Raw genomic sequence first — 27,456 nt, forward strand, 5'->3', positions numbered from 1 at the left:
ACCAGGGGAGCTACAGAAAATATTGTGCCTCCCTGGTGCAGTCTACCATCTGGTGCTGCCTGTGGAGCAGTGTGGTTGTGCGCCACCCCCAGTGCAGTGCTGGTGTGGCTAAAAGCCACACTCTCCCTCGGTGGAGTTTGTGCAACATTTCAATAAGCTGTTCCACCAGTTACTTTCCCCATTATTCACATACTGTCACTCCATCAATGGAGTCAGACTCATTCATGCTGGTTCTAAATTTAGCCCAAGAACTTTAAACCCCAAATAAAAATCACTGATTTTCCCCATGAGTTGGGAAGCTAGGAGCTCTCTGCAGGCCTGATTCTGACTCCACGTGCACCAGTGTAACTCCACTGACTTAAACATAGTTACTCCTGCTTTACACCAGTGTATGTGAGTGCAGCATCAGGCCCTATCCCTCCTAGCCCTGCCCAGCGCATCACCTCTAATGGATAAATCAGGAGGAATTATTGCAGGTCCAGAAGCTGCCTGGCAAGCACTCTGGCATTTTATTTTCTCTTCTTGAATTCACAGACAAAGTAGATAGCCAGATGGCACTCTGAATCATTCCACTCTCCCGTGCTGAGCATTTCCACACAGTCCTCATGCACAGACGTGTTCTTCGGCTCCCCTTCCTTCCAGTTGCTGTAATTCTGCAGTGGGGTGTTGTCTGCATACATGAACTGCCCTTCCTTTTCCATATCGTTCACCCCAATGAACACGCGGAAGAGGCCGCTCTTGGAGACGTAGTCAGCAATCAGTGCATTGGCTGCCTCATCCTTCGGCATTGCCAGCATCCCCCCTCTGATCCTGCAGTGGGTCACGGCCTCCTTGTAGCTCTTTTCTTCTTGGACAATGTAATAGAATTTCTCGTCTGTTTCCCTGATTCCTGCTATTACTTTAGAAAGAAAAACATCCTATTAACGGTCTCTCAAAACGTACACAAGTCTCTCCTTAAACAGAACAACAGTTGAAATAGCCCATAAAGCTGGGAAATGGGTTTCCCACAACTGAGTTTCTGATTATAATGATGAAGGCTTGAACAGGGAATGATATTAATGAGAGTGGTATGCTTCTTATACAAGTGAGGGCAAGGCATAGTGCTCCTCAGTCCTGACTGCTCGGCATCTCCCTTGGCATTTCAGTTCTGGGCCTCTCTGCAGCCGTGGTTCTCAGATCATGTCCTGCCAGATGGACAAACAAGTCTGGGCAACTAGATGAGATCGCCACATTCACTTCACTTGTGTCTTAATACAGATGCCAGCATAGCGCTCCAGAAAGCAAAAGCGAGAACGCGAACAGCCTTAGGGCCCTCTCAGTGTAAGTGGAGGCCAGTGTTCTTGGATGGCTCAAGCTAGGCCTTTGAATTTGGACTGATTTTCATAACTGCTGAGTCTCTACAATATCCATTGACTACGAAAGGTGCTGTGGGTGCTCAGCATCTCTGATAACCGGGCCTCTGAGGGTTCAGTCATGCCAGACAAGCACTAGCCTGCACTGTGCATAGTGTGGAGTCCTACCCAGAGCTCCCAGGTGTGCTGGGGCCGAGTAGCCATTCTTCTGTCTCTTCAGGGTGCACAGCACATTCCCCAACTGCATGCTTGGGCAACTCTGACCACAAGCGTGCTTCCTCGTTATCCATGCTTATCCCCTTTTGGGTATCTGACTCCTCAGGGGCACGAGGAAAGAGTGAACCCTGGGATTCCAATTACACCCAGCTACTGTGCAGGGCTGGAAGGGGCTTGTGTCCTCCTTTTCCCTTGCACACCATGGAGCAGACTGGCACACACTTGTTCCTTGTATAGTCAGGGTAGTCAAAGTGGCCATAAAGTGCTACCATTCTGATTGCTGCCCATGTGGAAGTGACTAGCCCAGGTGGCAGGCAGTGGAGAATCAGAGCTGACGGCCTTTAATTATATTTTTTAACATTTTCCAACAAGCAACTTTGTGCTTTCTCCCTGGCCACCCTTCAAGCTTGGGCGCAGCTCCTAGTAAATATCTACAGTCATCTCACTGTCCTCCTTCAAATCCCTCCTTAGCTCTTCTCTGCTGCGATGCCTGCTACAAACTCAACAATGATTGGGCAGTTGGTGTGCTGTGCCCAGTGCCAATCATGCTAGTACCTATCATCTCCTTGGTCCCTGGTGCATCCTTTACCTCTTTGTTTGTATCTCCCTGTTGTCTATAATCTTACACTTAGATAGGAAGCTCTTTGAGGCTGGGACTGTCTCTTTATATATATTTCCACACTCTCTAGGCACTACCTTAATATAACAATAATAATCATTAATAAAAAGGTGGGGACGGTAAAATAAATGATGATGAAGCTTACCATTTTTGACAAATTTCATGGATGTCTTGAGTCGAGCAACATTAATATCCAGTTGTCCAACAACTTTGCGGTATCTCCCACAGTCACAGACTGTGCCTGATACAACACAGAAAACACCTGATTCACCAGCTGGGAATGAAGGGTGAGTGCATGGTACTGCCTGACCTGCCAATCTGCTCTCAGACCTTCTAGAAGACTTACTGCTGACTTGTGGCAAGCTAGCATCTCTTTATCCCCAGTGCTGCACCCACTGATGATAACACTCTGATTGACCTAACCGGGAGCTGGACTGTGCCTCCTTAACATGTGACTGTAACTTTTCATGTGACTGTAACTTTTCATTGATGTTTCGGTTTAGATTTTTCTCACCCACTTAGATATCTCTGATCTTGAAAAAGAACAATTCTTTCCTGGGGTAGGGGAGGCCCATCCTAGATGTAGGAGGTTTCACCCACTTAATCACCATATTCTCTGCTCCTCTGTTCCACCAGCCGGGACTTCACCTATCACAGCTGTCGCTATCATTTTATCTCCCTATGGCAGAGAAGTAAAAGCAGGGTAAGTTAACACAGCCTTGGGATCTATTAATGCCACTGGCGTCCCTTGTGGGTTGGGGATATCCAGAGGAGACCAGCTGGCTTCCCAGCCCACCCTACTCTTGCTCCAGAGAGTTGGGCTGAGGAACTTCTATTAGGTCAGAGAAAGGGATGAACATGCTACAGACATAGAACACTCCACCTTTTCAGGCATAGACTCTTCTCTACCAGGGACATGGAAAAGAGCATTGAGCCCTTAAACTGGAAACTTTTTGGAGGGGGGACTATGTCAATACACTCTCTTGTGCACTTATGGTGCAGTAAATAATTAACAACCATGACAACTTGAAACCACTGAAGTTTGGGTTGTGTTTGGGCCTGATAAAATATGACCTCTGGGGTTCTGTATATTTTATTTCATTCTTCTGCTACTCCCAGGAAGGGGAGGGATGCAGTTAATTTCTCACAAGAACCTTTATGGTTTGCACAGCCTAAGCTGCCATTTAGTTAAAAATCTATATTTTGTTTTAAAAAAAAGTCTTGATAAAGAAACAGGGTTTAAATTAAGGGTGGAAACCATTTCATGGATCTCAATTATTCTGTGAAACCCCAAACTTACAAAATGTCAGGAAACCCCGGCACCCCAGCAGGTTCAACCATCCTTAGTAGAAAGACACAGCTCAGGAAATGTAGTGGTAACTAACATACTGTACCTGCTTTTCCCTTCCCTCCAGACACCCCAGATAAACCTTTGATTCCTCTGTCACCTGAATGAAGAAAAAAAAATACGTTCCCATATCTCAGGAGAGCGTGTTTGAAAAACATGTTGGAAATTTATTTAGTAATGTATTAGCTGTGTGCATTTGGCAGAAGGACACTGATGTGCTGTTCTAGCAGATGTGCCAAATCAAACAATCCATGATTAATTCTGGTGAATGAAAAGAAGGAGAAAACTTTAATAGCTCACCCATTGATAGCTCAGGCCTCTTGTGGGTGGCTGGTGCCTGGTACCCACTCAATTTAAGGGGGAGCTGCACAATGCCCTTTATATAGCTGGATCATGAGATGCTGAAAGCCCTCAGCAAGTCAGTGGGAATTCTCTCAGCATCTTGCAGGACTGAGTCCATACGGCACTGGATTACATCATGTAAAATTAAGATACAGGATAAGGCTGGTTTGACAGAACCCAGTGAATTTCCATGGATGCATTTAGCAATGCACACAGCTGGCAAATGGCTCTCTAGCTGAGGTAGGTAGGGGACCTCATTTCATTTCAGAATAAATCCATAGAAGTGTTATGTTTTTTATTTTGATTGTGTTTCTCATATTTTGAAAATCATTCAAATGATCCATATCTAAATAGATGTACTAATACAAAAAGATGAGTGAGCAGCTTTATTTCAAAGCCACTCATAATTGTTTGAATCAGAAAACTGTCTGACTTTATTTAAAATTCATTTCAGCTCTCTCTGGTAGATTAAATAGCACCTTTAGTTCAGAGATCAAACCCTGCTTAATATTAATTCTATCTTGTAGTTTCACACCATGTATTTTTACATTATTTCTTTTCCTTAATATAGTTGTATTTTTTTTTTTTGGAAGACATCAGGAGCTTATGGACATTTTAATTAAAGATAACTGACTCCCTTTTGTACAGACAGATGGAAATTCTGGAAAATTTCATTAAAGCACCTAATACTCTATAGCGTTAAACCATGAATGGGTTTGGGTCTTCTGTTCATATACTGAAGAATATTAATATATCTAGTAAAAGCTAAATTCTATGGGCCAATTAGTGCTCTTAGGCAAGCCAGGGTGTGAATTGGCAGTGCACCAGCTTGCTGTACATCAACAGCCCTGTGTGGACATGGCTGCACTGTAGTGAAAGTCCCGAGTGTGACTGATTATTACTACTTGAAAGCATAGTACACTAAGCCGCATTCAACGACTTCCAATGTTCTGTAGATTCTCACAGTAATGTGCCGTGAAGAAGCCCAAAATTACACCAATGTAAATACATAATAACACTACTGACTTCTTATCTCATGAAAATCAATAATAGACAGTGGCCAACATTTTCAAAAAGTGACTAGTGATTTTGGGTACCACAATTCTCGGGTGTCTTAATGATGCACCTTAAAGGGGCTTAATTTGCAGAGGGCGGATGTTCATTAAAATCAGGCCCCTTTAAAGTGTCTCCGATTAGTCACTAAAAAACTGAAGCATGCAAAAACACCAGTCACTGTTTTGAAGATCTTGGCTGTTGTTTGTAATGGCATAAGGAGCCGTATTAAAGAATCACTTGCTGTGGGCAAATTCTTTACAAATGTTGGTAATAAAGAATGGGATACTTCGGCATCAGAGCCAGTTCCCCCATTTTCAGAATGACCTTTTCTATTTTTAACTTGGGATGCCAAAAATTCTTTCTCACTGTCCGCCCTCATCACAGACATATAGTAAGTTAGCATGATAAAATACATTCATTTCTTGGTTTGGGTATAACCTCAATTTTGTGACAGGAAACACCTGGGAACACCTAAAGCAATAAACTGAACCCTAATACCAGCAGCAATTTCTTCCATCTAGCTTGAACAACCTTTGCTTCTGGAAACAGAAACACATTTTTAATTGTTTGTTTCCTCATTTTCTTCCAAACAGATTGTATAATTCTTTCTTGACCATCAGAGGCGGTGTAAATGTAACAGTCACTATGCTAGACAAAGAGCTGGATTGAGTTAAAAAGTTGGGGTCAGATTTTAAAAGGTATGTAGATATTTAAGGATGCAAGTAGGCACCTAGTGGGATTTTCAAAAGCTCCTTGGCAAGTTATTGAAATCAATGGGAGTTAGGCACCTTACATATTTAGGTGCTTTTGAAAATCTGACTAGATGCCAACCTGCATCGTTAGGTGCCTAAATATCTTTGAAAATCTGTCCCTTGGGGTCAAATTCTGCAAATGCTGTATAAATCTGGAGTAATTCCACTGAAGTCAATGGGATGGGGGAGATCTAAGCTACTTTTCTGCTCCCTTGATCTTGTCTGGGAGCCTAAGGGCCAGCTGTTCTCAATTACATGGGCTACAGCAGTCAGCTAGGGACCACTCCATCTTCTACCCATCTCCAGCCTGCTCCTAGTCTTGGGAGCATACACTAGTTTTACTCCAGCTGGGTATTCCCCCTGTGTCAGGGAAATCCCCAGCAGACGTCTAAAACAGCTCTCCATTCCCTTTGTGCAACTATCTTTATTCAGCCATGTCTCCCATTGAAGCCAATAGGAACTGATGTTAGAAAAGGCTGTAGGTTGAGACTCAGTAATGCAAAGCCAAAAGTTAGACTTGCCTTTTTTTCTTATTTGCTTGCAAAGTCCATATAGTTCTTTCAGATTATTTAAACAAATGTTTGGGTGTTTTTGTGATGTTATTGACATAACCTGTGACCGTATAGATCATTGTTGCAAACGCTGTTATATATTTGCAGTAAATGTTGTGCAAAGGTTGTCGTGTAAGTTGTGATTTGCTGATTATGATTATGCTATCTGCATGTGTGTATCATTTTTGCAGTTGAAGTTATGAATATTGGCTATGTACTTGTATATCAATGTGGTTTGATTCTAAGTAGCCTCAGTGAAGCATCTGGTCAGCTTCTTGAGAAGGGACTATTCTCAGTAAGTGCCCAATCAAGAAACATTTAACTGACAATGGACTTTGGGAGATGCCAATCCACATCTGAGCTTTCCTGGGAACATTCAAACTAACATGTAAACAATGGCATCGGCCTGCAAACTGAGTCATGCATGGACATGTGACTTGCCCATGTGACTCCAAGCTCCATCTTGCTGATGTAATTTTCCACAGTAAGAACAAAAAGGTGTCCTTCCATCTGGAAGAGACTATAAAAGGCAGCTGCCTCATCTCCATTTTGTCTTCACTCCTGCTTCTTACTTCTGGAGGAACCTTGATACAAACTGAAGCTCTGAACAAAAGACTGAATGACCCATCCCAGTTGTGGATGTACTCCAGGGACTTGATTTGAACCTGCAGTTTATTCCATCACCGCTACAAGCCTGAACCAAGAACTTTGCCATTCCTGTATGTAATTGATTCCATTTAACCAATTTTAGCTCTCATCTATATTTCTTTCTTTTTATGAATAAACCTTTAGATTTTAGATTCTAAAGGATTGGCAACAGCGTGATTTGTGGATAAGATCTGATTTGTATATTGACCTGGGCCTGGGGCTTGGTCCTTTGGGATCGGGAGAACCTCTTTTTTCTTTTACTGGGGCATTGATTTTCATAACCATTCGTCCCCATAATGAGTGGCACTGGTGGTAATACTGGGAAACTGGAGTGTCTAAGGGAATTGCTTGTATGACTTATGGTTAGCCAGTGGGGTAAAACCAAAGTCCTCTCTGTCTGGCTGGTTCGGTGTGCCTTAAAGGTGGAGAAACCCCAGCCTTGGGCTGTAACTGCCCTGCTCTAAGCAATTTGTCCTGAATTGGTACTCTCAGTTGTGTCCCGCCAGAGGCAGCATCGTTACAGTTTTGTCTTAAAAACAAACACAAACAATGCTAGTGCCCAGGAACCACACACTAATAAAGCTGAGTACACAGGTGTTGCACTTTATGATTGGTTGTTACAAGCCATAGTAAAAATTAAACCTCAGAGCACATCAGACAGTCATGTAGCTGTATCAAATTTCCATTCCGCTGTAACCAGGGGTAATAAAAGTGTCGTTCCTTTCCCTCCTGCCTAAGTGGAAATTAAACCAAACAATATGAATAAAGAGGGCACATGCATGTTTATTTGATGTATTTATGCAGTAACTTATAATTGTATGTGTATAGTTTGAAAACTGAGGGCCTCTTCTGACAGGTCAGACAGGTGTAGTTATATTCTACCTTGATATATAAGGGACAGCTCTCAGAATAAGTAATTAGTGTCAGAACATGAGTCCTAAAATCACTGCCAAATCTAGGTCTCCTGCAAGGAGCTTGCCCATTGCACACCAAGGTGGTTAGCCAGGTCCAGACATTTGGCATGAATAATAAGCAGCAGAATATTGACTTATGATCCTCAGCTTTGAAAGCAAGCGGGTAAAATCCAGGGCCGCCCAGAGGATTCAGGGGGCTTGGAGTCTTTGGCGGCGGGGGTCTTTCCGCTCCGGGTCTTTGGGGCACTTCGGCGGCGGGTCCTGGAACGAGTGAAGGACCCGCTGCCGAACTGCCGCCCAAGACCCGGAGCGGAAGGAGCCCTCGCCGCCGAAGACCCGGAGCGGAAGAAGCTCCGGGTCTTCGGCAGCGGGTCCTTCACTCGATCCGGGTGTGTTCGGCGGCACTGAAGGACCTGCTGCCGAAGACCCGCCAAAAACTCTTGTGGGGGCCCCTGAAAACTCTCGTGGGGGCTCCTGCGGGGCCCGGGGCAAATTGCCCCACTTGCCCACCCCCCTCTGGGCGGCCCTGGTAAAATCCTGGCCTCATTGCAGTCGATGGGAGTTTTGCCATATTGGAGCCAGGATTTCACCCTATGCTTTTTATTTTGTAATCTAAAAGAGATCAGCTTTCTTAGCTTAGCTAGAACATACACACACCAAACTGTATCATGATCCCCAATTAGCCTGTGTAAATATATTTGGGGAACATAAATCAGACATTATTTGAATCTGAATTATTTGTACTTAATAGCTGTAATTCTTAAAAACATACAAATCATGTCATAATTGAATATGTACCTTCACAAAAAAAAAGTAACATGAAACACATAAATTACCTTTTCCACCGATTGGGCCAATTTTTCCAATCATTCCCTGATCCCCACTATCCCCCACTGCTCCTTTGTTTCCTGAAAAGGAAAGCAATGAAAAGATGGTGAATGATTTTACCCATTCGCAGGACACTGTTTCATTCTTTAGATGATTTGTTACTTTAAGGTGTGCAAGTGCAATGAAACAATGTGTGTTACCGGTCCTCTTCTGGGCCGATCCACAGGGAATATGAGTCTGTGACATCCCCACTTAGAGAGCTTTGGCTCTTTAGCTCCATAGCAGCTCATGCGGTTAGCTCTGGAGGTCCCCAATGTGTTGGCCAAAAATTGGGCTCTCTATCCTTCTTGCCAATTTCTGTAATTGACAAGTTCTTAGCAGACATCAGAAATGTAACTTTCATGCTGGAAAAAAAAGATTTAAACAAGATTCCCATTGATTTTATGCAGAGGATTGCCTATCTTTTCCCCTCCTGCTCAGTCTTCCTGGCCCAGAATTTTAAATGTATTTAGGGATTTGTCTGCTCAGCATTGCAAGGCCTATGTGTCTGGAGGTATTAGGACGATACTAATGGATGGTTCTGACCTCCTGCACTACGGAATAAACAGCATGACATTTCAGAACTTCTTGTTCTATTAAAACTCTCAACTGACATGCCCGGAGCCATCATCATACTGAAAATACAGATTAAAACCCATTTTAGTTATTCATATATTAATTATGCTACACAGCAAATCCATAGCCAATAGCTCAGTGGTTCTCAAACTGTGGGTCAGGACCCCAAAGTGGGTCATGACCCCGTTTTAATGGGGTCACCAGGGCTGGCATTAGACTTGCTGGGGTCCGGGGCCAAAGCTGAAGCTTGAGTCCTAGTGCCTGGGGCTGAAGCCCACGGCTGGGCTCAGGCTACTGGCCCCCTGCCTGGGGCTGAAGTCCTCGGGCTTCGGCTTCGGCCCCCCTGCCTGGGGTGATGGGCCTCAGGTGGCCTCAGGTTTCAGTCCCCCTTCCTGGGGTCATGTCAGAAGGGGGTCAAAGTGCAATGAAGTTTGAGAACCCCTGTCAAGTATTTCTTTGATTTCTTTTACCGGACCAAATTCTGAAGTCCTTACTTGTGGTAAAAGTCAGGATTGCCAAATGTGGCCCAGTGTTTTTGCTGCATGTCACTACAGGATTTTTCTGGTGCACAGAGTCTGATGGTAATACACACCTTTATACTTGCCATTGTTTTATGTTGCAAATTGGCTGGCTAAATTATGAGATCCTAGTTTTGTGGGCTCTCCATCTGCACATATGACTTTAATGCCACAAAAACATTTAATAAACACATGTGTTAACTGATCCCTTTCCCTCTGATCTGCTCCAGTCACTATTTTATGATTTGAAACAATGTCACACGTGGTCCTATGTAGCCGATGTATATACAGAATTAGAGGATGTATTAATTATAACAGCTAGTAAACAGAATTTTAAAAAATATTCTAGCTATGAAATGTAAAACAATGCTATGGATTAGCATCCTGAAATACTTAGCCCATTGCCAAATGGGAGAATGAACATGTGTATGCATCAGTATTGCAAAAACAGCTGGTTAAACTATGAGATGGGACACCCAAATAAGCTTTACTCTGAACTCTGTAATTAGCAGCACTTTTCTCTGCCTCAGAATGCTGTTGTACTGTTCATTATCCAAGGAGGGGATGTGTCTAATAGAGCAGAGTGCTGAGAGTCCTTGGCTCTAGTCCCAATTTAGACAGCGACTTGCTGTTTGACCGTAGGTAATTCACCTAGTCTCTCTGGCCCAGATCCTTACACATATTTAGGCTCCTACCGTCCATTGATTTCAATGGATGGGAACAGCCTAAATACTGTTGAGATCTGGGCCTCTATGCATCAGTTTGCTCATCTGTAAATTTGAAAATTCCACAGATATTGGCTTCTGTTGAGATAAATGTCAAGATTTATTGACCTAGAGGTAACTCTTAGCCTAGGTTTCACCTAAGGAGGTATTTGACTCAAGGGACAATAAAACCTTGATTTATGTTGAAATATGAAGTCAGGCTATGTATTGTTACATGTGGCTTTGAATTTTCCTAATCAGAGCTAAATGGAAATCCCTCCAATATAGCCATATAATTCCAGACATGTTGCAGTTTTTCCTCTCGTTCACATTCTGAAGAGGAGATGAAATTAGGGTCCAGGTTATTTTTGATGAACTAGCCGTGAGGCCAGGAGGTGCATATGTGATCTGATCAGCTAACAATCTTCCACAGGCCTCAGTCACGATGAACTGCAGCAATAGAAGGAAGTCAGCAATAGAAACTTATTGGCCTGTCACACGACTGTTGGCAGTCAGTCATAAGTTGTGACTTTCTTATGGTATATAAGAGTAATAGTAATACCCATATTAATAGTAATTCTGGCATGTTGTTAGCCTTAATCAATTCATGTTTAGAAAATATTATGAGATCTCTTGGTACAGCATTAGTCCAAGGTATTATCATGACTAGCAATTGACATATTGTTCTGTTTTATTTGTATTAATATCCCTATATCAATACTATCAAAACTACCACACGTACCTTTTGGTCCTTTGGGGCCTACTTTTCCATGTTTTCCGACCTCCCCTTGATCTCCTTTTTCACCGTCATCCCCTTAAAAAGCATAAAATAAAACATCATGCTCCAGCTCATACAGTCCAATAAACATTACCATGTGTTTCCCCAAAAGTAAAATTGACTGGCTGACACGACTGGCTTCTTTAGTTGTCATTCTGAAGGTACAGTGGATATATATGGGACAAACTTCAGAGGAAAGCAGGTCCAGCCAGTGTCTGACCAGCTTCAGGAAATGCGGCAATACATTCTGCTTTGACAAAACCTTCCCACCATAACAATGACATTGACATTCCCTTCTGCCTCTAAACCCTCACCACACAAAAAACAAAATAAAGGCCTATCCCAAGCAGAGCTGTGACTCCAAAAAGGGAGAAATACCACAGAGTGCACTAGGGCTTTTGCTGTTTCTAGTGATTTTATGTGGAAGGCATTCAGATACTGTGGTGATGGACAGCAGTATAAAACCTTAAGGTAGATAGATTGATAGCTGTAGAAATTGGAATGGAGCAAACCATAAATCCCAGCAAGTCAACCCATCAACCCTTGGCACGTGCTGAATGTGTGTCTGAATATAAAATTTGGATTTAACCTATACTCCCACACATGACTCAGAACTTTGCCTGCAGGGAAAGTCCACGGCAGTAAGTTCCTTGAACTTTACTTCCATAGCACATCGATACCCCAAGTAAGACAAAGGCCCCATTGCACACAGGGTGCTGTACATACAATAGTAAGAGACAGCCTTGCAGGAAAGCGTTTACACTCTAAATGGACAAGGCGGACAAATGGTGGCAGAAATAATCTCATTTTACAGATGGAAACTGGAGGCACCGGATAATTGAGTTGCTCAAGGTCACACAGAAAGTCTGGGGCAGAAGTAGGCCTTGAACCCAGATCTCCTGAGGCTCAGTCGGGAGCAGCAAAAAACCAACAAACAAACAAAAACCCCAAAACTAAAACAACCAAAAACTTCTCCTCTGATGTACACAGCTACATATGGCAGTAAATAGAAAAAAATGGAGACTGCCTTGTTATTGATTGGGAGGTCAATAATACAAACAGCAAGTGAGCCAAATGAAAATGTGGGAAACAAGCTGGGAAGTTGGGCCCTGCTCTGATCTCACATCATTTGTTTCTGAACTACACCTGATGGTGCCAAAAGACAAATGAAGTTTGTACTTCCTTTATATGAGGCAGGCTTTTCGATTTGGTTCTGTGAATAAACTAGTGATATGCTAGGGTTACCATTCGTCCGGATTCCCCCGGCCATGTCCGGCTTTTTGAGCTAAAAATAGCATCCGGGGGGAATTTGTAAATGTCCGGACTCCCCCCCCCCCCATGCAGAGCGCGTGCGGCTAACAGGGCAGCCGGCCGGATGGTGCCACTTACATGGGGCTCCGACAGCCAGAGAGAGCCCCTCCTCCGCTTCCCCTGCAGCAGAGATCACTCCCTCCCTCCCTGCATTCGCAGATCACCTCCGGCAGTCTGGAGCTCCTCCCCCGCTCCTCCTCCCCTGCTGCCCAGCGTGCCGGGACGAGCGGCTCAGGCCGTTCCTGAGCAAATTCACAGAGACGTTAGGTGAAGGCCAACAACAAGGGGGCCAGGGGGTCGGAGAAGGGGCAGGGAGGTTTTGGAAGGGGCAGTCAAGAGACGGGGGGGTCGGGAGTTCGGGGGGTGCTTTATGGGGGGGTGTGGATAAGGTTTTGGGCAGTCAGGGTACAGGTGGGGGTAGGGTCCTGGGGGGCAGTTAGGGTGGGGGGGTCTTAGGAGGGGGCAGTTAGGGGACAAGGAACAGGGAGGCTTAGGTAGGGGGTGGGGTTCTGGAGGGCAGTTAGGAGCAGGGGTCCCAGGAGGGGGCAGTCAGGGGACAAGGAGCGGGGGGGGAGGAGTTCTGGGGGTGGGGCTGTCAGGGGGCAGGGGTGGGGAGAGGGATTGGAGCAGTCAGGGGACAGGGAGCAGAGGGGTTTAGATGGGTCGGGAGTTCTGGGGGGGGGCTGTCAGGGGGAGGGGAGTGGTTGGATGGGGCGTGGGAGTCCCAGGGGTCTGTCTGGGGGTGGGAGTGTGGATAAGGGTTGGGGCAGTCAGGGTACAGGTAGGGGGTAGGATCCTAGGGGGCCAGTTAGGATGGGGGGAGGGTCTCAGGAGGGGGCAGTCGGGACAAGAGGCAGGGAGGCTTAGGTAGGGGGTGGAGTCCTGGGGGGCAGTTAGGGGCAGGGGTCCCAGGAGGGGGCAGTCAGGGGACAAGGAGCGGGGGGAGGGTTGGGGGTTCTCAGGGGGGCGGGAAGTGGGAGGGGCAGGGGCGGGGCTAGGGCAGGACGGGGGTGGGGCTAGGGCGGGGCTCCTCCCATCCTCTTTTTTGCTTGCTGAAATATGGTAACCCTATGATATGCGGTTAAGACCAGCTTTGACAAGATGGATGTCAAGCTTTGGGACTTTGGTGACTTATGCTGGCAGCCAGAGCAGGGCTCATTAGCTCAAAATGAGGAACATAAAAGGTTGAGTGTCAAGCTGAGATTAAAGTGAGAACATCTGCTAGAGGGAGGGACAGGAACTCCTGGGGATAAACAGCCTGGGAGAAAATATGGCTGAGGAACGTGCTAAACTGTCAGTGAGTGCAGTCAGTAAGTACAGTCCGTGCCCATGGATTTGTTTAAGTTAATTAATTGCTTAGGTAGCAGAATAAAGACAAACCCCAACTCACCCCTAAGGGTGGCTGTGCACAAGAGCCTGCCATGCATATGCTGGGTGGGGAGCTGGATGGGGATTATGCTCATTTACATAAACATTGTTTTGGATATTTAAAACCAGTTGTCACAAAACAAATACAGAAATGCCATGGCCTTCAATTAGCTAATAAGGGACCATTGAAGAACCTTTATCTTGAAGATCTCTGCAGTGATTCTGCAAAGGTGCTTCATAAAGCCAATACAGATACATATCTGGAAGCTAGGCCCTTTAAAAATCCAGATCAGCCTTTGGGTCCAGTCCTGGAGTTAGTGGGAACGTTGGCATTATATGTATTGTGGCAGTGTCTAGGGGCCATCAGTCAAGCATCAGGGCCCCACTGCACTAGCCACTGTGCACGCATAATAAAAGATGGTCGCTGCTCCATAGAATGCTTGTCATTGTCAGGTACTTTCCCCCAGTCCTCCCAAAGAGTGTACATTGGCCAAACCGGACAGTCTCTACTCAAAAGAATAAATGGACACAAATCAGACGTCAAGAATTATAACATTCAAAAACCAGTCAGAGAACACTTCAACTTCCCTGGTCACTCGATTACAGACCTCAAAGTCGCAATACTCCAACAAAAAAACTTCAAAAACAGACTCCAATGAGAAACTGCAGAATTGGAATTAATTTGCAAACTGGACACCATTAAATTAGGCTTGAATAAAGACTGGGAATGGATGGGTCATTATACAATGTAAAACCTATTTCCCCATGCTAATTTTTTCCCCCTACTGTTACTCACACCTTCTTGTCAACTGTTGGAAATGGGTCATCCTGATTATCACTACAAAAGTTTTTTTTCTCCTGCTGATTATAGCCCACCTTAACCGATTACTCTCGTTATAGTCAGTATGGCAACACCCATTTTTTCACGTCCTCTGTGTATATATATCTTCCTACTGTATTTTCCACTGCATGCATCCGATCAAGTGGGTTTTAGCCCATGAAAGCTTATGCTCAAATAAATGTGTTAGTCTCTAAGGTGCCACAAGTACTCCTCGTTCTTAAAAGCTGCAGTGGTTCCTTCTGTATCAGAGTACCTAATGAGCAGCATGCGTTCAGAGTTCAGGGCTGTCAATGGTTTAACCGTGATCTGGTGTATGGGGCACTTGACTGAGAGTCAGTTCACTAAACTGTGCCTCAGTTTCCCACTCTAGAATATGGGGAAATGATACTTGCCTGCCTTTGTAAAGAGCTTTGAGATTATAACGGTTGAATGTTAATTCTGATTACTTTCCATAACATTCCCCCTGTTAATTAACTCATAGATGGGCTGTTGTGAAGCAAGGAAGGCTTGGACTAGGAAGTAAGGACAAGCAGGGTGAGGTAATATCTTTTATTGGACCAACTTCTGTTGGAGAGAGAGATAAGTTTTTGAACCACACAGAGCTGTTCTTCAGGTCTGGGAAAGGAACTCCCAGCATCACAGCAAAATGCAAGGTCGAACAGATTGTTTAGCATAATAAGTAGTTAGCACATATTGTAAGGGACCATTCAATGTAGAGCAGCTCTGCAGTCATAGGTCAAAACAAGGGACTTAGTGGGTTACAGATTGTTGTACTAAGCCATAGATCCAGTGTCTCTGTTCAGTCCATGGTTTTTAGTATCTAGCAGAGTTATGAATTTAAGTCCCCTGCTTCCCCCCGCTCCTCTTTTGAAAGTATTGTGCAGGTTTCCTTTTGAAATGTGAAGTCTTAAGTGATGCTGCCCTCTTGTGGTTTGCTACTGTGTTGGAAGGACTAGGATGGATGCATTTCTTTAAATGAGCAAGTCCCTCATCATCTCTTGTGATTTAATATGTACAGGCCACCTGCATCTTTTTATCCACTTGCCTTATTCCAGCCTGTACATTGCAAATGGTATTTATGTTCACATCAGAGAGGGGCTTGAATCACAACTCTGGATTGGGAACAGAACATTCTACTGTTTTTCTTTGTACAGCACCATCAGTGTACATGTTGCTTTACAGAAAAAGAAGACTGAGTCCTTGCCCTGAGAAGCTTACAGTCTAAGGCCTGGCCTACATTCTGATCTGCTCTTGGCGGTATTCAGGGATCGAGGCAATGGTGGCTGTGTGGTTGGTTCAATTTTATCCCAATTAACAGATTGTCTCCTTTAAACTATGGTTGCCCAGAGGTGACTTACTTCTACCCCTATGTGTTGGCATGTCAGTGCATCAAGCTGAAGCACGGTTGTCTTCTGCACCCTTTTAGTATTCCATCAAATTGATCCACTTGCCATGTGTCACTAATTTAAAATACCAAGCTATTAAAATGCACATACTGAACAGGAAGTTGCTCAGCCTTCTTGCATTTGTGTGAGCCAGGAGAGCAAAAGCTACAAGCACTTAGACCTTTAACAGCCACCAGATCACTTCTACTTGTAACTGACAAGGAATGAGGTAAAAAAAAAAAAAACAGTCCCAAGAAAGTGGCTTGAGCACTCCCAATCAGTAGAACCTTTGTGCAATTTAAAGGGGCACTGCCAATACAGAAATAACAGTTAAAAAGAAATAAATATCATTTTATTGTTCTCCTCTCTCTCCTATCCCATTCCCAGTGATACCTGGGACACCATTGCACAAAAAAGAGAGAAACACCCCCTCCATTTCTAGAATAGCCAATAACTCACTTCAAGTCTCTAGCCCCCCAGGTTATACCATCTATGTTTCTCAGGTTGGAGCTGTTTATTTTGAATACATGATTACAGCCCATAGGGCTATAGAGACTGGAACTTGGGTTTCCCACAGCATAGATGAGTGTCTGAGCCCCTGGGCTATAGTGTAGGTATCACTTTTGCTCTCTTTCACCCTATCTCCCCCAATATTTAATTATCTATACAAATGGCACAGCTCCAACAGGAGAGATCGACTCAATAGCCCTGTGGATGGGGCACTTACCTGCAATGTGGGAGACCCAGGATGAAGATCTGGCTCCAAATCAGGCACTAGGTCTCCCACATGCCAAGTGAGGCCTCTAACTGGGCTATTCCTATCTCTGGCTCTTTGGTTCCACCTGGAAAAACCTGTTTCAACAAATTGGTATTTTTCAATGAAAAATTCCTGACCAGTTGTACTCCTGATTGAGACCTTAGGGAGCTGGCATGGTCTAGGGCCAGGTCTGCAGAAATACTGAGCACTTCCACCTCCAAAAGAAGTCAATAGCAGCTGGGCAGTGCACTTTTGAAAAATCAGGCCCCCAGTGCTTATAGAGTGAGACTGGGGGTACTGCACACTAACCCCAGGCTCTGACTCAGGTTTGAGCCCAACCCCCTCTTCTGTCCACAAACAAATAGTCTGACTCAGGATCTGGGTCCTAGGACCCTGCTAGGGGGCTGGGTCAGAGCTCACGTCCCTCTGTGACTCAGGACCAAGCCCTGTCATTTTGCAGTGTGGACACAGCTCAAGCCACAGACCTGAGTCCAAAGGTCTGCTTAGTGCAGTATGGATGCATTAGCACAGCTGTGAGACCAAGGTCCAGTAACCTATGTTTACAATGCAGGGTGGACGCTCAAGCATGGGCTTGGAAACACTTCGTCGACAAGCCCAGGTCCCAGAGACCCGGCAGTGTAGACATACATTGTAAGTCAAAAGTTCTAGGTTCTATTTCTGATTTTACCCTGAATCACTATTTGATCTTGGTCAACTCTCCTGGCCAGATTCTGGTCTCATTTGCAATGGGGTAGTCATCGAGTTCTGAATTTGGCCCTTACTGCCCCAGCTACCCTGGGTGTACAATGCTGATAATCTTTAACTTTGTAAAGAGTTTAGAGATCCTCTAATGAAAAGCTCTAGAGAAATGTGACATATTATTTAAAAATGATTTGCTACATTAAAACACTGACATTAACATGTTAGTTTTTGCCCAGATACCAGGTGACAAGGTGCTTTAGAAATAAGATACCTAGGCAGGTCTATATCGTTATGTGTTTCTGTACAGTAAGAGCAGCCAACAGTGCGGTTTATGGTGGTCTCTAGTACTGCTGCCCGGTTCATCCTAAGTAATTGTGTTTATACAGTTCTGCTTCTGGAAAGTCTCAGTCTCTGTCAGAAACCAGACCTCCCGCTGTCCTACTGAGGTGATAAGAGACAAAGTTGGGTAAGTAGTAGAAGTAGGGTCATAAAGGCAAGGAGAAGAAACTTGCACCTGATGTGCTGGAAAAGGGGAACTAATAGGGGGTTCAAAGAGGAGTTGATATAATCAGATTGGCACAAAATATGATTTTAGTGGCCTAATTTTATATGGATTAGAGGAGGGCACTGTAGGGGTCAGAAGATACAGAGAAAAGCTTATAACCATCAAGATGGGAGAGTGTAAGGGCCTGGGTGAGAGTCCTAACAGTCTGGACAGAAAGAAAAGATCAGGTCTTTGAGGAAGAAGTGATAGGATTTGGATGCGAGAGGCATGGGAAAGGAAGGAGACTAAGATTACCTCTGGTATCATGATGTGTTTAACAGTGACAGAGAATGAGGGGAATGGAGAGGAGGGTTTCAAAGAAAGTTCAGGAGTTCAGTTTTGGCCAGGTTAGGTTTAAGTTGATGGTGTGACATCCAGACTGAGATATGGGACTAGAGTGAGACATCCCAGAAATGGGGAGCAAGATTTATGGGGCCTCAGTTCATAGATGGTAGCTAAAGCTGTATGAAAGGATGGTATCACCCTGAGAGGGGGTGCAGGAAGAAAAGAAAGAGGACAAGGATGGAAATTTGTGAGACTGCTTAGGAGCAGGGCCGGCTCTAGGTTTTTGGCCGCCCCAAGCAAAAAAAATTTTGGCTGCTCCCCACCCCAGCCCTAGGCTCCCCCCGCACCTCCCTGCCCCCTCAGCCCTGGGCTCTCCTCCCCCACCTGCACCCGCTGCCGCCCCAGCCCTGGGCTCCCCCCTCCCCACCCGCACTCCCTGCCGCCCCAGCCCTGGGCTCTCCCCCCCACCCACACTCCCTGCTGCCCCAGCACTGGGCTCCCCCCCACCAGTGCTGACTCTGCCCACTCCCCCCTCACCTCCATCCGGCCCGGCGCTGGCAGGGTCGGGGTAAGCAGCGGGGCTCCCGGGCCACGCCTCAGCTCAGGGTACCTCCAGCCGGGGCTCCCGCCTCCAGGACTGGATGGGACCCAGGAGGGCAGAGCCAGGGGACCGCCCAGCAGAGAGCTGAGGAGCCGGGGCAGGGCAGCCCCAGAGGGAGCGGAGCCCCGGAGAGCGGGATGCGGGCCCCACACGGCAGCGCCCCAGGCACCGGTCCCCACTATGGCCCCCCTGCTGCTGGTGCTCCTGGCCGCCCTGCCGCAGTCCCTGGGTGGCTCAGGCCGCTTCGCCCAGCCCCGGCTGCGGAGCTGGGGAGCGGCCGCCCTGCGGCACCTGCAGGCGGCTCTGTGCACCCCGTGGGGCGGCCCCCAGCCCGAGTGTCCCGCGCTCAGAGCCCGCCCGGCCATAAGGTGCGGGCGCTGCTCTCCGATGCGAACCACAGCAGCCCCAGGGCACCCCCCCGTGCAGGACGCGCTGCTGCTGCCAGGGCCAGCTCTAGGCTTTTGCCGCCCCAAGCAAAAAAAAAAAAAAAAGGCTGGCTGGAATGCCGCCCCTGAAAATGTGCCGCCCCAAGCACGTGCTTGATTTGCTGGTGCCTGGAGCCCAGGGCCGGCTCCAGCATTTCTGCCGCCCCAAGCAAAAACAAAAAAGAAAAAAAAGCCGCGATCGGCGGCGGCAGTTCAGCGGCAGGTCCTTCGCTCCTAGAGGGAGTGAGGGACCTGCCACCCCCGAATTGCCGCAGGTGCCGCCCCTCTCCCTTGGCCGCCCCAAGCACCTGCTTGTTAAGCTGGTGCCTGGAGCCGGCCCTGCTGGAGCCGGCCCTGCCTAGGAGAGGGGAGGGAACATTGAAGGAACCATCGGACACAAGAGAACCAAGAGAGATCAGGATTGTGAAAACCGTGGAGGCTTAAAGTTCCCTAAACATCCCTTGGTGATGATGTGGAGTGTGAGAGAACAGGCTATTGTGAAAGAAAGAAGCAGCAGAAGCCATCCCAGAAGGTTTCTGTGGAATTTTTTTGGCTCAGTGTTTCATAATAGTTTAGACTTGATTAATACAGATACTGTCTGGGAAATGTCAGTTACTTTATCTCATCAGATAGAGATGCCAGGAGGGTAATAAAGTGACCTGGTGCACCCTGGCTATAATATGTGCTTTAAGGAACCTCTCTGTACAATGTACTCATGCAAAACTTTTTTTTCTATGTAATTTTTACTGATGATGCATAAACAACCACATCAATCTGGAAACCACATTCCACTAATAACAGTACTGATCACAACGTCCAGTTCAGAGGCTCTTGCTCTAACTGGCTGAAACTTGGGTTGTTTAATTCAGAGGTTTGTGCAAATTTTATCCTGGCTTCTTTTTGTATGGGTTTGCATCCATTGGGCTTTGCTTTGGGCTGACATCTTTAGTGAAACCAAGTGAGAGTCAGCAGGGTTTGCATTGCTTCTGTCTGAGACTATACGCGAGGTCCAGTTTTAACTCCAAAGGACTTTTTCACTTAAGTTGCCTACTGTGTGTATGGTTAGGGTAGTCTTCCCCCTTCAGGGGATCAATTGAATCCAGGAATTGGTCCTTGTTTTATAATTTTTAATCCTGAATAATAGCCTAAATTTTCAAAACTGGCTAGCGATGTTGGATATGGGAATTTTTGTGGGGTACAATTTGTGGCACCTTAACCTGATTTTCAGAGAGTGTTTGCTCAGCCCTTCTAAAAATCAGATCCCTTTAATGTCTCCCAAGTTGGCATCCAAAATCACTAATCACTTTGTTAATCTAAGTTTTCAAATTCTTATAGAAATTTTGGCCCAAAATACAGAATTCTGTAGTAAGGTTATAATCTGCTGTTAAATTTTATTGGTGAGTTTACAGATTCTATAGAGAGGCCATCAATCTTGATGACATTCTATAGGCTTATTCTGAAGAAATTTTATAGAACCCTATTAGAATTTATCAGGGATGAAACCTTCTCAGAAAGGTGGGAGCAGACTGCAGTAACATTAGGCCCAAGTTCAACAAAAGAATTAGTAGCCTTCTTTGCAAACCTGAGCTGAGTTTTAGATTGGAGAGGAAACTGGAAACCAGTTGAAGTTTGCCTGCTTCTTCGTGTGTGTGTTAGCATGCATGCAAAGGTTGGTCATCTGCTCATATAGTGCTTTTAAAAATTATAACTGACCTGTCTGCACCAACAGTAGAAAAAAGGGTGTGTGAACAGAAAGATGGGCTAAATTAGTCAGTCACTAAAACATGCATTGTAGATATCATTCATGACCACTAGAGGTCAGACTTTAATGTCTATTACGTTATTAATAACAAACAGTTCTAATAGATACTAACTTCTAGGGCTTTATCATAGAAATTAAAGATGGTAAATACTTATTAGGCTCCCTAGTCCATCCCTACTGCCCAGGGCAGAATCATTCCCTCAGTACATTGTCTAGCGCTTTGTCCAGTCAACTTTTCAAGGCTCCATTTTGCGTCACTTCCCTGTGAGCCTAATAGCTCTGTGTCGTGAAGGCTTTTTTCTGATATTCAGCCTAACTTTCCCCTCACTTATTTTCATCACATTACTCATATCCCATTGTGCTACCTAAGTAATTAATTTGACATCTCTTGTTCTGAGTGTAAAAAAAGTTACCAACGTTTTGAGCAAATAATTTTTGGGTGAAAATTGGCCCTTTTTGAACAAAGATGGTTTCCACAGAAAGCACATGAAAAAATGTAAGTTCTTGCTGCTATTTCCTGTAGGAAATGTGGACTTTAAAGTATTGCAAGTGCACAGTACAACTTCAATTTAATGTGGAGCCATAGGGTCTGAGACAGTCAGTGCACCTACAGGCCTCTTACGGTGAAGGTAGACTATGTCACAGGAGAAGCACAAAGCCTGTGAGTGGCACAGCTACAAAGTGATTGCCCAGCATATTGTGTGATCTCTCAGCAGAATAAACTATGCTATGATGCCTGCCACTAGCAGAGGAAAGGAGATGGTAGAGGGATTAAATGTGGGCAAACTGACTAAGAAGCTGGAGAGTTGCCTATTTTCTGAAGACTGGAAAACAGGCTGCACCACAGATACAGCATTTTTAAAAGAAAAATAATGATGGTGCTAAAAGCAATAGAAGCCTTCATTTGAGATACTACAGTTAGAAATACAGTAGGAAAGTTTTGTTGGTGGATTTAGTGCTGTTAACAGCTAGAACACCTGGTGTCTGGAGTCCTCTAGTCAGGTACGGTGTGGGCACAGGTACGGTGTGGGCAGCAGTACCGCAAACTTTCTCATGCCCTCTTTGGCCAATGTGCCTCATCACTGACCTTGAGAGACTTCTCTACAGGAAAGGGGGTAGTTCATATATTGTTCCATTCAGTCTTTAGATTCTCATTTGGACTGCAGATGAGGCTGTCATGCCAGTAAAAGCCAGCTGTGACTTTTCTAACATGGGCTCTTGTCCACTAGGAACTGGAGTGAGGCCACAGATTCATCTCCCATAGTGTAGAATGCTGTCAGATGGTCACTTATCACCTGTTTGACAGGAGATTTGAAGCAGTGACTTAAAGGTGATGAGCTTCATGTCCAATTACTAGTCTTGAGCCATTCAGCCCTTTGAAAATAGTAATATTCTAGTTCTGAGGAGCATTAAGCATCCCCTCAATATACTCCTTTTATTCTTCCCCTCCCCTGGTGTCATCATGCCAACCCATTATTCAGGCCAAGAAGCAACAGAGACCGAACATCACAATTGCTGGATTCGCTCATTACCGGCTTGGGTTACACTGAGTGCTCCTAGTCCCTGCTGGATGAGACCAAAGGAACAAGTATGAGACCTGGACTTATATCCTAGCTCTATTCGTGATGTGGTGTCACTAAGCCATGTCTACACTACCACTTATGTTGGCAAAACTTAAAAAAAACCATGTCCCTGAGCAACATATTGGCATAAGTGGTAGTGTGCACAGCACTATGTTGGCAGGAGAGCTTGTCCTGCCAACACAGATACCGCCTCTTGTTGGAGGTGGTAATTATGTCGTAGACCAGCTACATGAGCAATCGCACAGCGGCACAGCTGCATCAGTACAGCTGTGCTGCTGTAAGGTCTCTAGTGTAGACATAGCCCACTCAGGCATATTTTAATTGCAAAGTTTATTGTCAGCCAAACTCTCTCTTCCAAGCATGTACACTTCCATTATTCAGATAGAAACTAAACAAACTTGTACCACTTCCTCTGGTTTCATTGTGTCTTCCTGAGTTTATACTGCCTCAGCAAAGGTTAAACATTAGATTTCAATCTTAAAGAAATGAATGTGATGATTAAAAATGGTACTTTAAGCAACATTCATTTGAATAATCCATCATAAAAACAAATGAGTCTGCAGCAATGGTTTTATGTTGATAAAGTCTCTTTTCTGTTTAAACTATAAATCACTTGCATTTGTTCCCCTATTCTGTAGCCTACAGAGAAATATAACAAATTACTAATAAGGAAGCAGTATGAGCTTCAATAGCCATTGCCTGGAATAAATGTTTTAGAACTGCCACTGCAAGATATATCTCTTTGTTATGGGCTAAGTTCTTGGCTGATTTACACCCCAGGCAATTCCACTGACTTCAGTTAGGTTACATGGGTTCAGTTGCGTAAGCTGATGCATGGAATTTGGCCTCAGATATTTGTAAAGTGTCTTGGAGGTGAAAGAATGATATGTTAAAGAGCTGATCGAGATCCCGCGGAAGTCAATGGTGAAGCCCCTATTGACTTCAACAGGAGCTCCTAGATCAAGTCTGATATGTGCTGCAGTGATCATTATCTATAAGTAGGCATTTATAAACAATGAGAACATGATGGTATTCTCCCCTTAAGTGTAGAAACAACTAGTGCAACCATCAGCTGGCACTTGGGGCTGCTCCACACTAACCCCCCCACTTCGAACTAAGATACGCAACTTCAGCTACGTTATTCACGTAGCTGAAGTCGAACTATCTTAGTTCGAACTTACCGCGGGTCCACACGCAGCAGGCAGGCTCCCCCGTCGACTCCGCGTACTCCTCTCGCGGAGCAGGAGTACCGGCGTCGACGGCGAGCACTTCCGGGATCGATCCCAGAAGATCGATTGCTTACCGCCGGACCCGGAGGTAAGTATAGACGTACCCTTGGTTAATGCTTGCTTTTAAGGGAAGTCACGGTGTTATTATTTTGTATATCAACTGCCTGGGAACACATACGTTGAACAGGAGCGATCTAATTTAGCTGAAACAATTTGGACAAGATATTAAGTTTATATTAGTGGTGTTCAAATAATGTAGCTTACCATGTATCCCCTTCTAAGATAGGTAGAGGTGATGTGTGGGATTGGCACATAGGGTCACGTGCCCCCCGCAGATTTCTGCCTTCCATTTAGCAACAGCTTCTAGAGGTTTTCAAACTGTGGGGCGTGCCCCCTAGGGGGCATGGAGGAACATTCAGGGGGGCGAGCGCTGACTTGAGTTTGAACTTTTTGAGCTGAGCCCCCCGTGTGTGATACAATTTTTGGTTGTGCGCCACCTCTTCCCCCCTCCCCCCCACCCCGCCCACCGAGCCATCCTTAGGATTTATGGGGCCCTATGCAGCATTATTAAACTGGTGCCCCTATGCTCCACTGAAGGCGGTCCCCAGCCAGTGCTGCTGACCCCAGTGTGTCGAGGGGGCACAGTCACCACTCCCGCCCGCAGACCCCCAGAACCTCCCCCCCATTGCTGACACACACTGAGCTTTGTATGCAGCAGCTCAAGGCAGGCTTCGCGCTGTCACATGGGGGAGCTGCATCTTGCCAGAGCCCACGGCCCTCCTGCAGCCCCTAGCCACTCCTGGCTCACCATGAGCATTTTGACAGGAAGTACCAAGCAGTAATAACAACAATAATACAAGTGTGTGTGTGTGTGTGTGCATGTGACAGAGTGTGTTTATGTGTGTGTGAGAGAAAGACAGTGCATCTGAGAGAGACAGAGGGAGCCTGTGTGTGTGTGACTGTGTGTTGGGGGACTGTGTCACAGAGTGTGTGTTGGGGAGTGTGAGACTGTGTGTGCGCGTGACACTCTGTATTGGGGGACTGTGACTCGTGAGAGGCAGAGTGTATGTGGGTGTGAGAGTGTGTGTGTTAGGGAAGTGTGAGAGACAGTGAGCGCACTGTCAGTTTAGGCCCCCCACCCCGCTGACTCACGTGGAAGTTTCGCTCCTCCTGGCCTGGCCTGGGCCCGGGCCCGGCCCCTGCTGGAGACCGAGCGGCGCAGGCAAGCAGGGTCCAGGGAGGGACTCCGCTCCAGGCAGTGGTGGGCCAGGCCGCCGCGCTGCCAGTGACTGGCCACACTGCTCTGGATTCCCCGGGGCTGGGGCAGCAGAAATGGAGCCTGGAGCCCTCAGCCGGCCGGCTGAGGAGCAAGTGAGGGAACAGGCGGGGTTGGGGGCGGGGAGAAGCCCGCCGGCCCAGCACGGGGGAGGGTTTGGAGAAGAGAGGATTCCAGCCACAGCCAGTGAGGGGAATGGTGCCCCAAATTTTGGGGTACTCTACACAGCTGCGTATCCTGCATATGCCTAAGGACGGCCCTGCCCCCCCCCCTCCAACCCAGACAGGCTGGGTGGCCTGCAGAGGTGAGTCAGGGCGTGGTGGTGGTGCTCCCTCTCTGAGCCCTGCCTTGCAGGGCTGGCCCGAGCCCCCCCAAACATTCCTCAGTGCCCCGTAGGGGGGCATGCCTCAGAGTTTAAAATACTTCTGATTCTGAGTTGCACAGCGGCTGCAATTTTAATTGAAAGGAGATTAAATGTTGATTAGATTGCCAAGTCTTACTAAATAAAAGGTGTTGTCCTCCATTACAGAATTTTTCCAACGTACCCCAGACGAGAGCTCGTGTACCCCGAGGGGTATGCATACCCCAGTTTGAAAACACTTTATATGAAAGTGCAGGAGTTGGTTCCAGTAACATTTTTTTAAAAATCCACAATTCCCAAGTCTCCTCACTGCAGCCCTTCTTTTCCCTTCCCCTCCATCTTCCCCTACAAATTTCATTTGGCTAGAGCTGCAATGCTTCAGATCCTTCATCTCCAGCCCACTGGTGATGCACATCCCACACCACAAATCCCTTCCTTGCTCAGAATTTCAACTCTGATCAGCTTTGGTATTAACTAGCTCACCTTTTGGTCCAGGTAAAATGGTGTGTGTCGAGCAGACATCTGTTGCAGGTTGATTGTCAACATCGAAACCAAAAATCTGAACTTGAAAAATAAAGAGCACTACTAAAGTTCCACATGTCCTCCACTGTTGTCCTTTCATGCTGCTCATCCTTGCAGTTCCTCAGGAAATGCCTTTCGTTGTTTCAGTCTTGAAAAATACAAGTTGATTCTAAAATAAATGTTTCACTAAATGAGGCAGAGCAAAGACTTGGAAGCTTACACTTGGAAAAAAGCTAAATAAAGTGGGGAAAAGGAGGTCACTGATGTGTTAGTTTTTTGTATCCTGCACAGATGATACATTGTCCAGAATATTTATTTAACAGTGACAGCTGTTTATTCTAATTTATCTTTTAGTTGTGAAATATTTAGCTGCATTGGCCAGAGGAAATGTCTTGGATATATGAGGCTCTCTCTGTTTTTGTTAGCCTTTTCTTTTAACACTTATAATGGGGAAATCCAACACTCCATTATTCAGAAGAGAAAGACTTTGATTTTCTATCCAAATGAATGTCAATTAATTATAAGATGCTTGTTCTGTGTTATGTAAGGAAATTAATTTACGCTCATTATAACAGGTAAGGGACGTATGCCAGCAAGAGCCCGCCAAATCCCCCAAAAGCAATAGAATGGTTGCAGCTCTGCTTCAAGGAGAAGTCATAGAATGGGACTTCACACCTCCTGCATGCCATGCTGCAGATTCTCTGGTGGCTCCATGCAGCATGGTGGAAGGGTGAGAGATGGGTATGAGCAGGGGGTCTCTGAACCAAGCTGATCTGCCAACCAGAATCCACAGGCCATGGCTGCTATTAGCGCCTGGAGACTGTTGTGGTTTCTCCCTGGCTTTGTTGACAGACAAGTTCCAGAAGGACAACCTTGAGGACTGAGGCCACAGAAGAGGCTTAAAGTTTAAGCAATAGCAGTGCAAAATTCTCCACCCCGCCTTTAGCCCACACATCCCATTGCCAGACAGGAGAGATGACCTCTATAGGCAATGGAGTAGTTCAGCTCCAGGCCCATTCAGTCTTTGTTTTCTCAGCTGCACTGCAAAAGAGGTTTTCAGTTAGTGCTGGTTTTGATTTATGTGACATGGTTCTCCGAGTTTTGCTCTGAGTTTGTGGGTTTGAAGCTCAAACACACAGACAAAGGGGCGTAAAACCCCCTGAGTAGAGGAACTAGTGTGTGATTCCCTGGAGGAATTCTGGCAGTCACAAGAATTCTTCCTGGGGCCTCTGTTTATTGTGTGGTCCCACTGCACTTTTTCCC

The 27,456-nt window shown here is 45.9% G+C and overlaps 1 protein-coding gene across 1 annotated transcript; it reads right to left on the reverse strand.

The window, feature by feature from the left end:
* Positions 1-509: 509 nt before the first annotated feature.
* Positions 510-26,302, reverse strand: COLEC10 (collectin subfamily member 10). Its single transcript, XM_065399484.1, has 6 exons — positions 26,155-26,302; positions 11,206-11,277; positions 8,635-8,706; positions 3,582-3,635; positions 2,333-2,428; positions 510-898 (listed from the first exon to the last, which is right to left on the reverse strand). Exons 1-6 carry the CDS (start codon positions 26,300-26,302, stop codon positions 510-512), a joined length of 831 nt encoding a protein of 276 aa, XP_065255556.1.
* Between the last annotated feature and the right edge of the window lie 1,154 nt (positions 26,303-27,456).

Source organism: Emys orbicularis, chromosome 2 (genome assembly GCF_028017835.1).
Source record: "Emys orbicularis isolate rEmyOrb1 chromosome 2, rEmyOrb1.hap1, whole genome shotgun sequence".
NCBI classification, from domain to species: Eukaryota; Metazoa; Chordata; order Testudines; family Emydidae; genus Emys; species Emys orbicularis.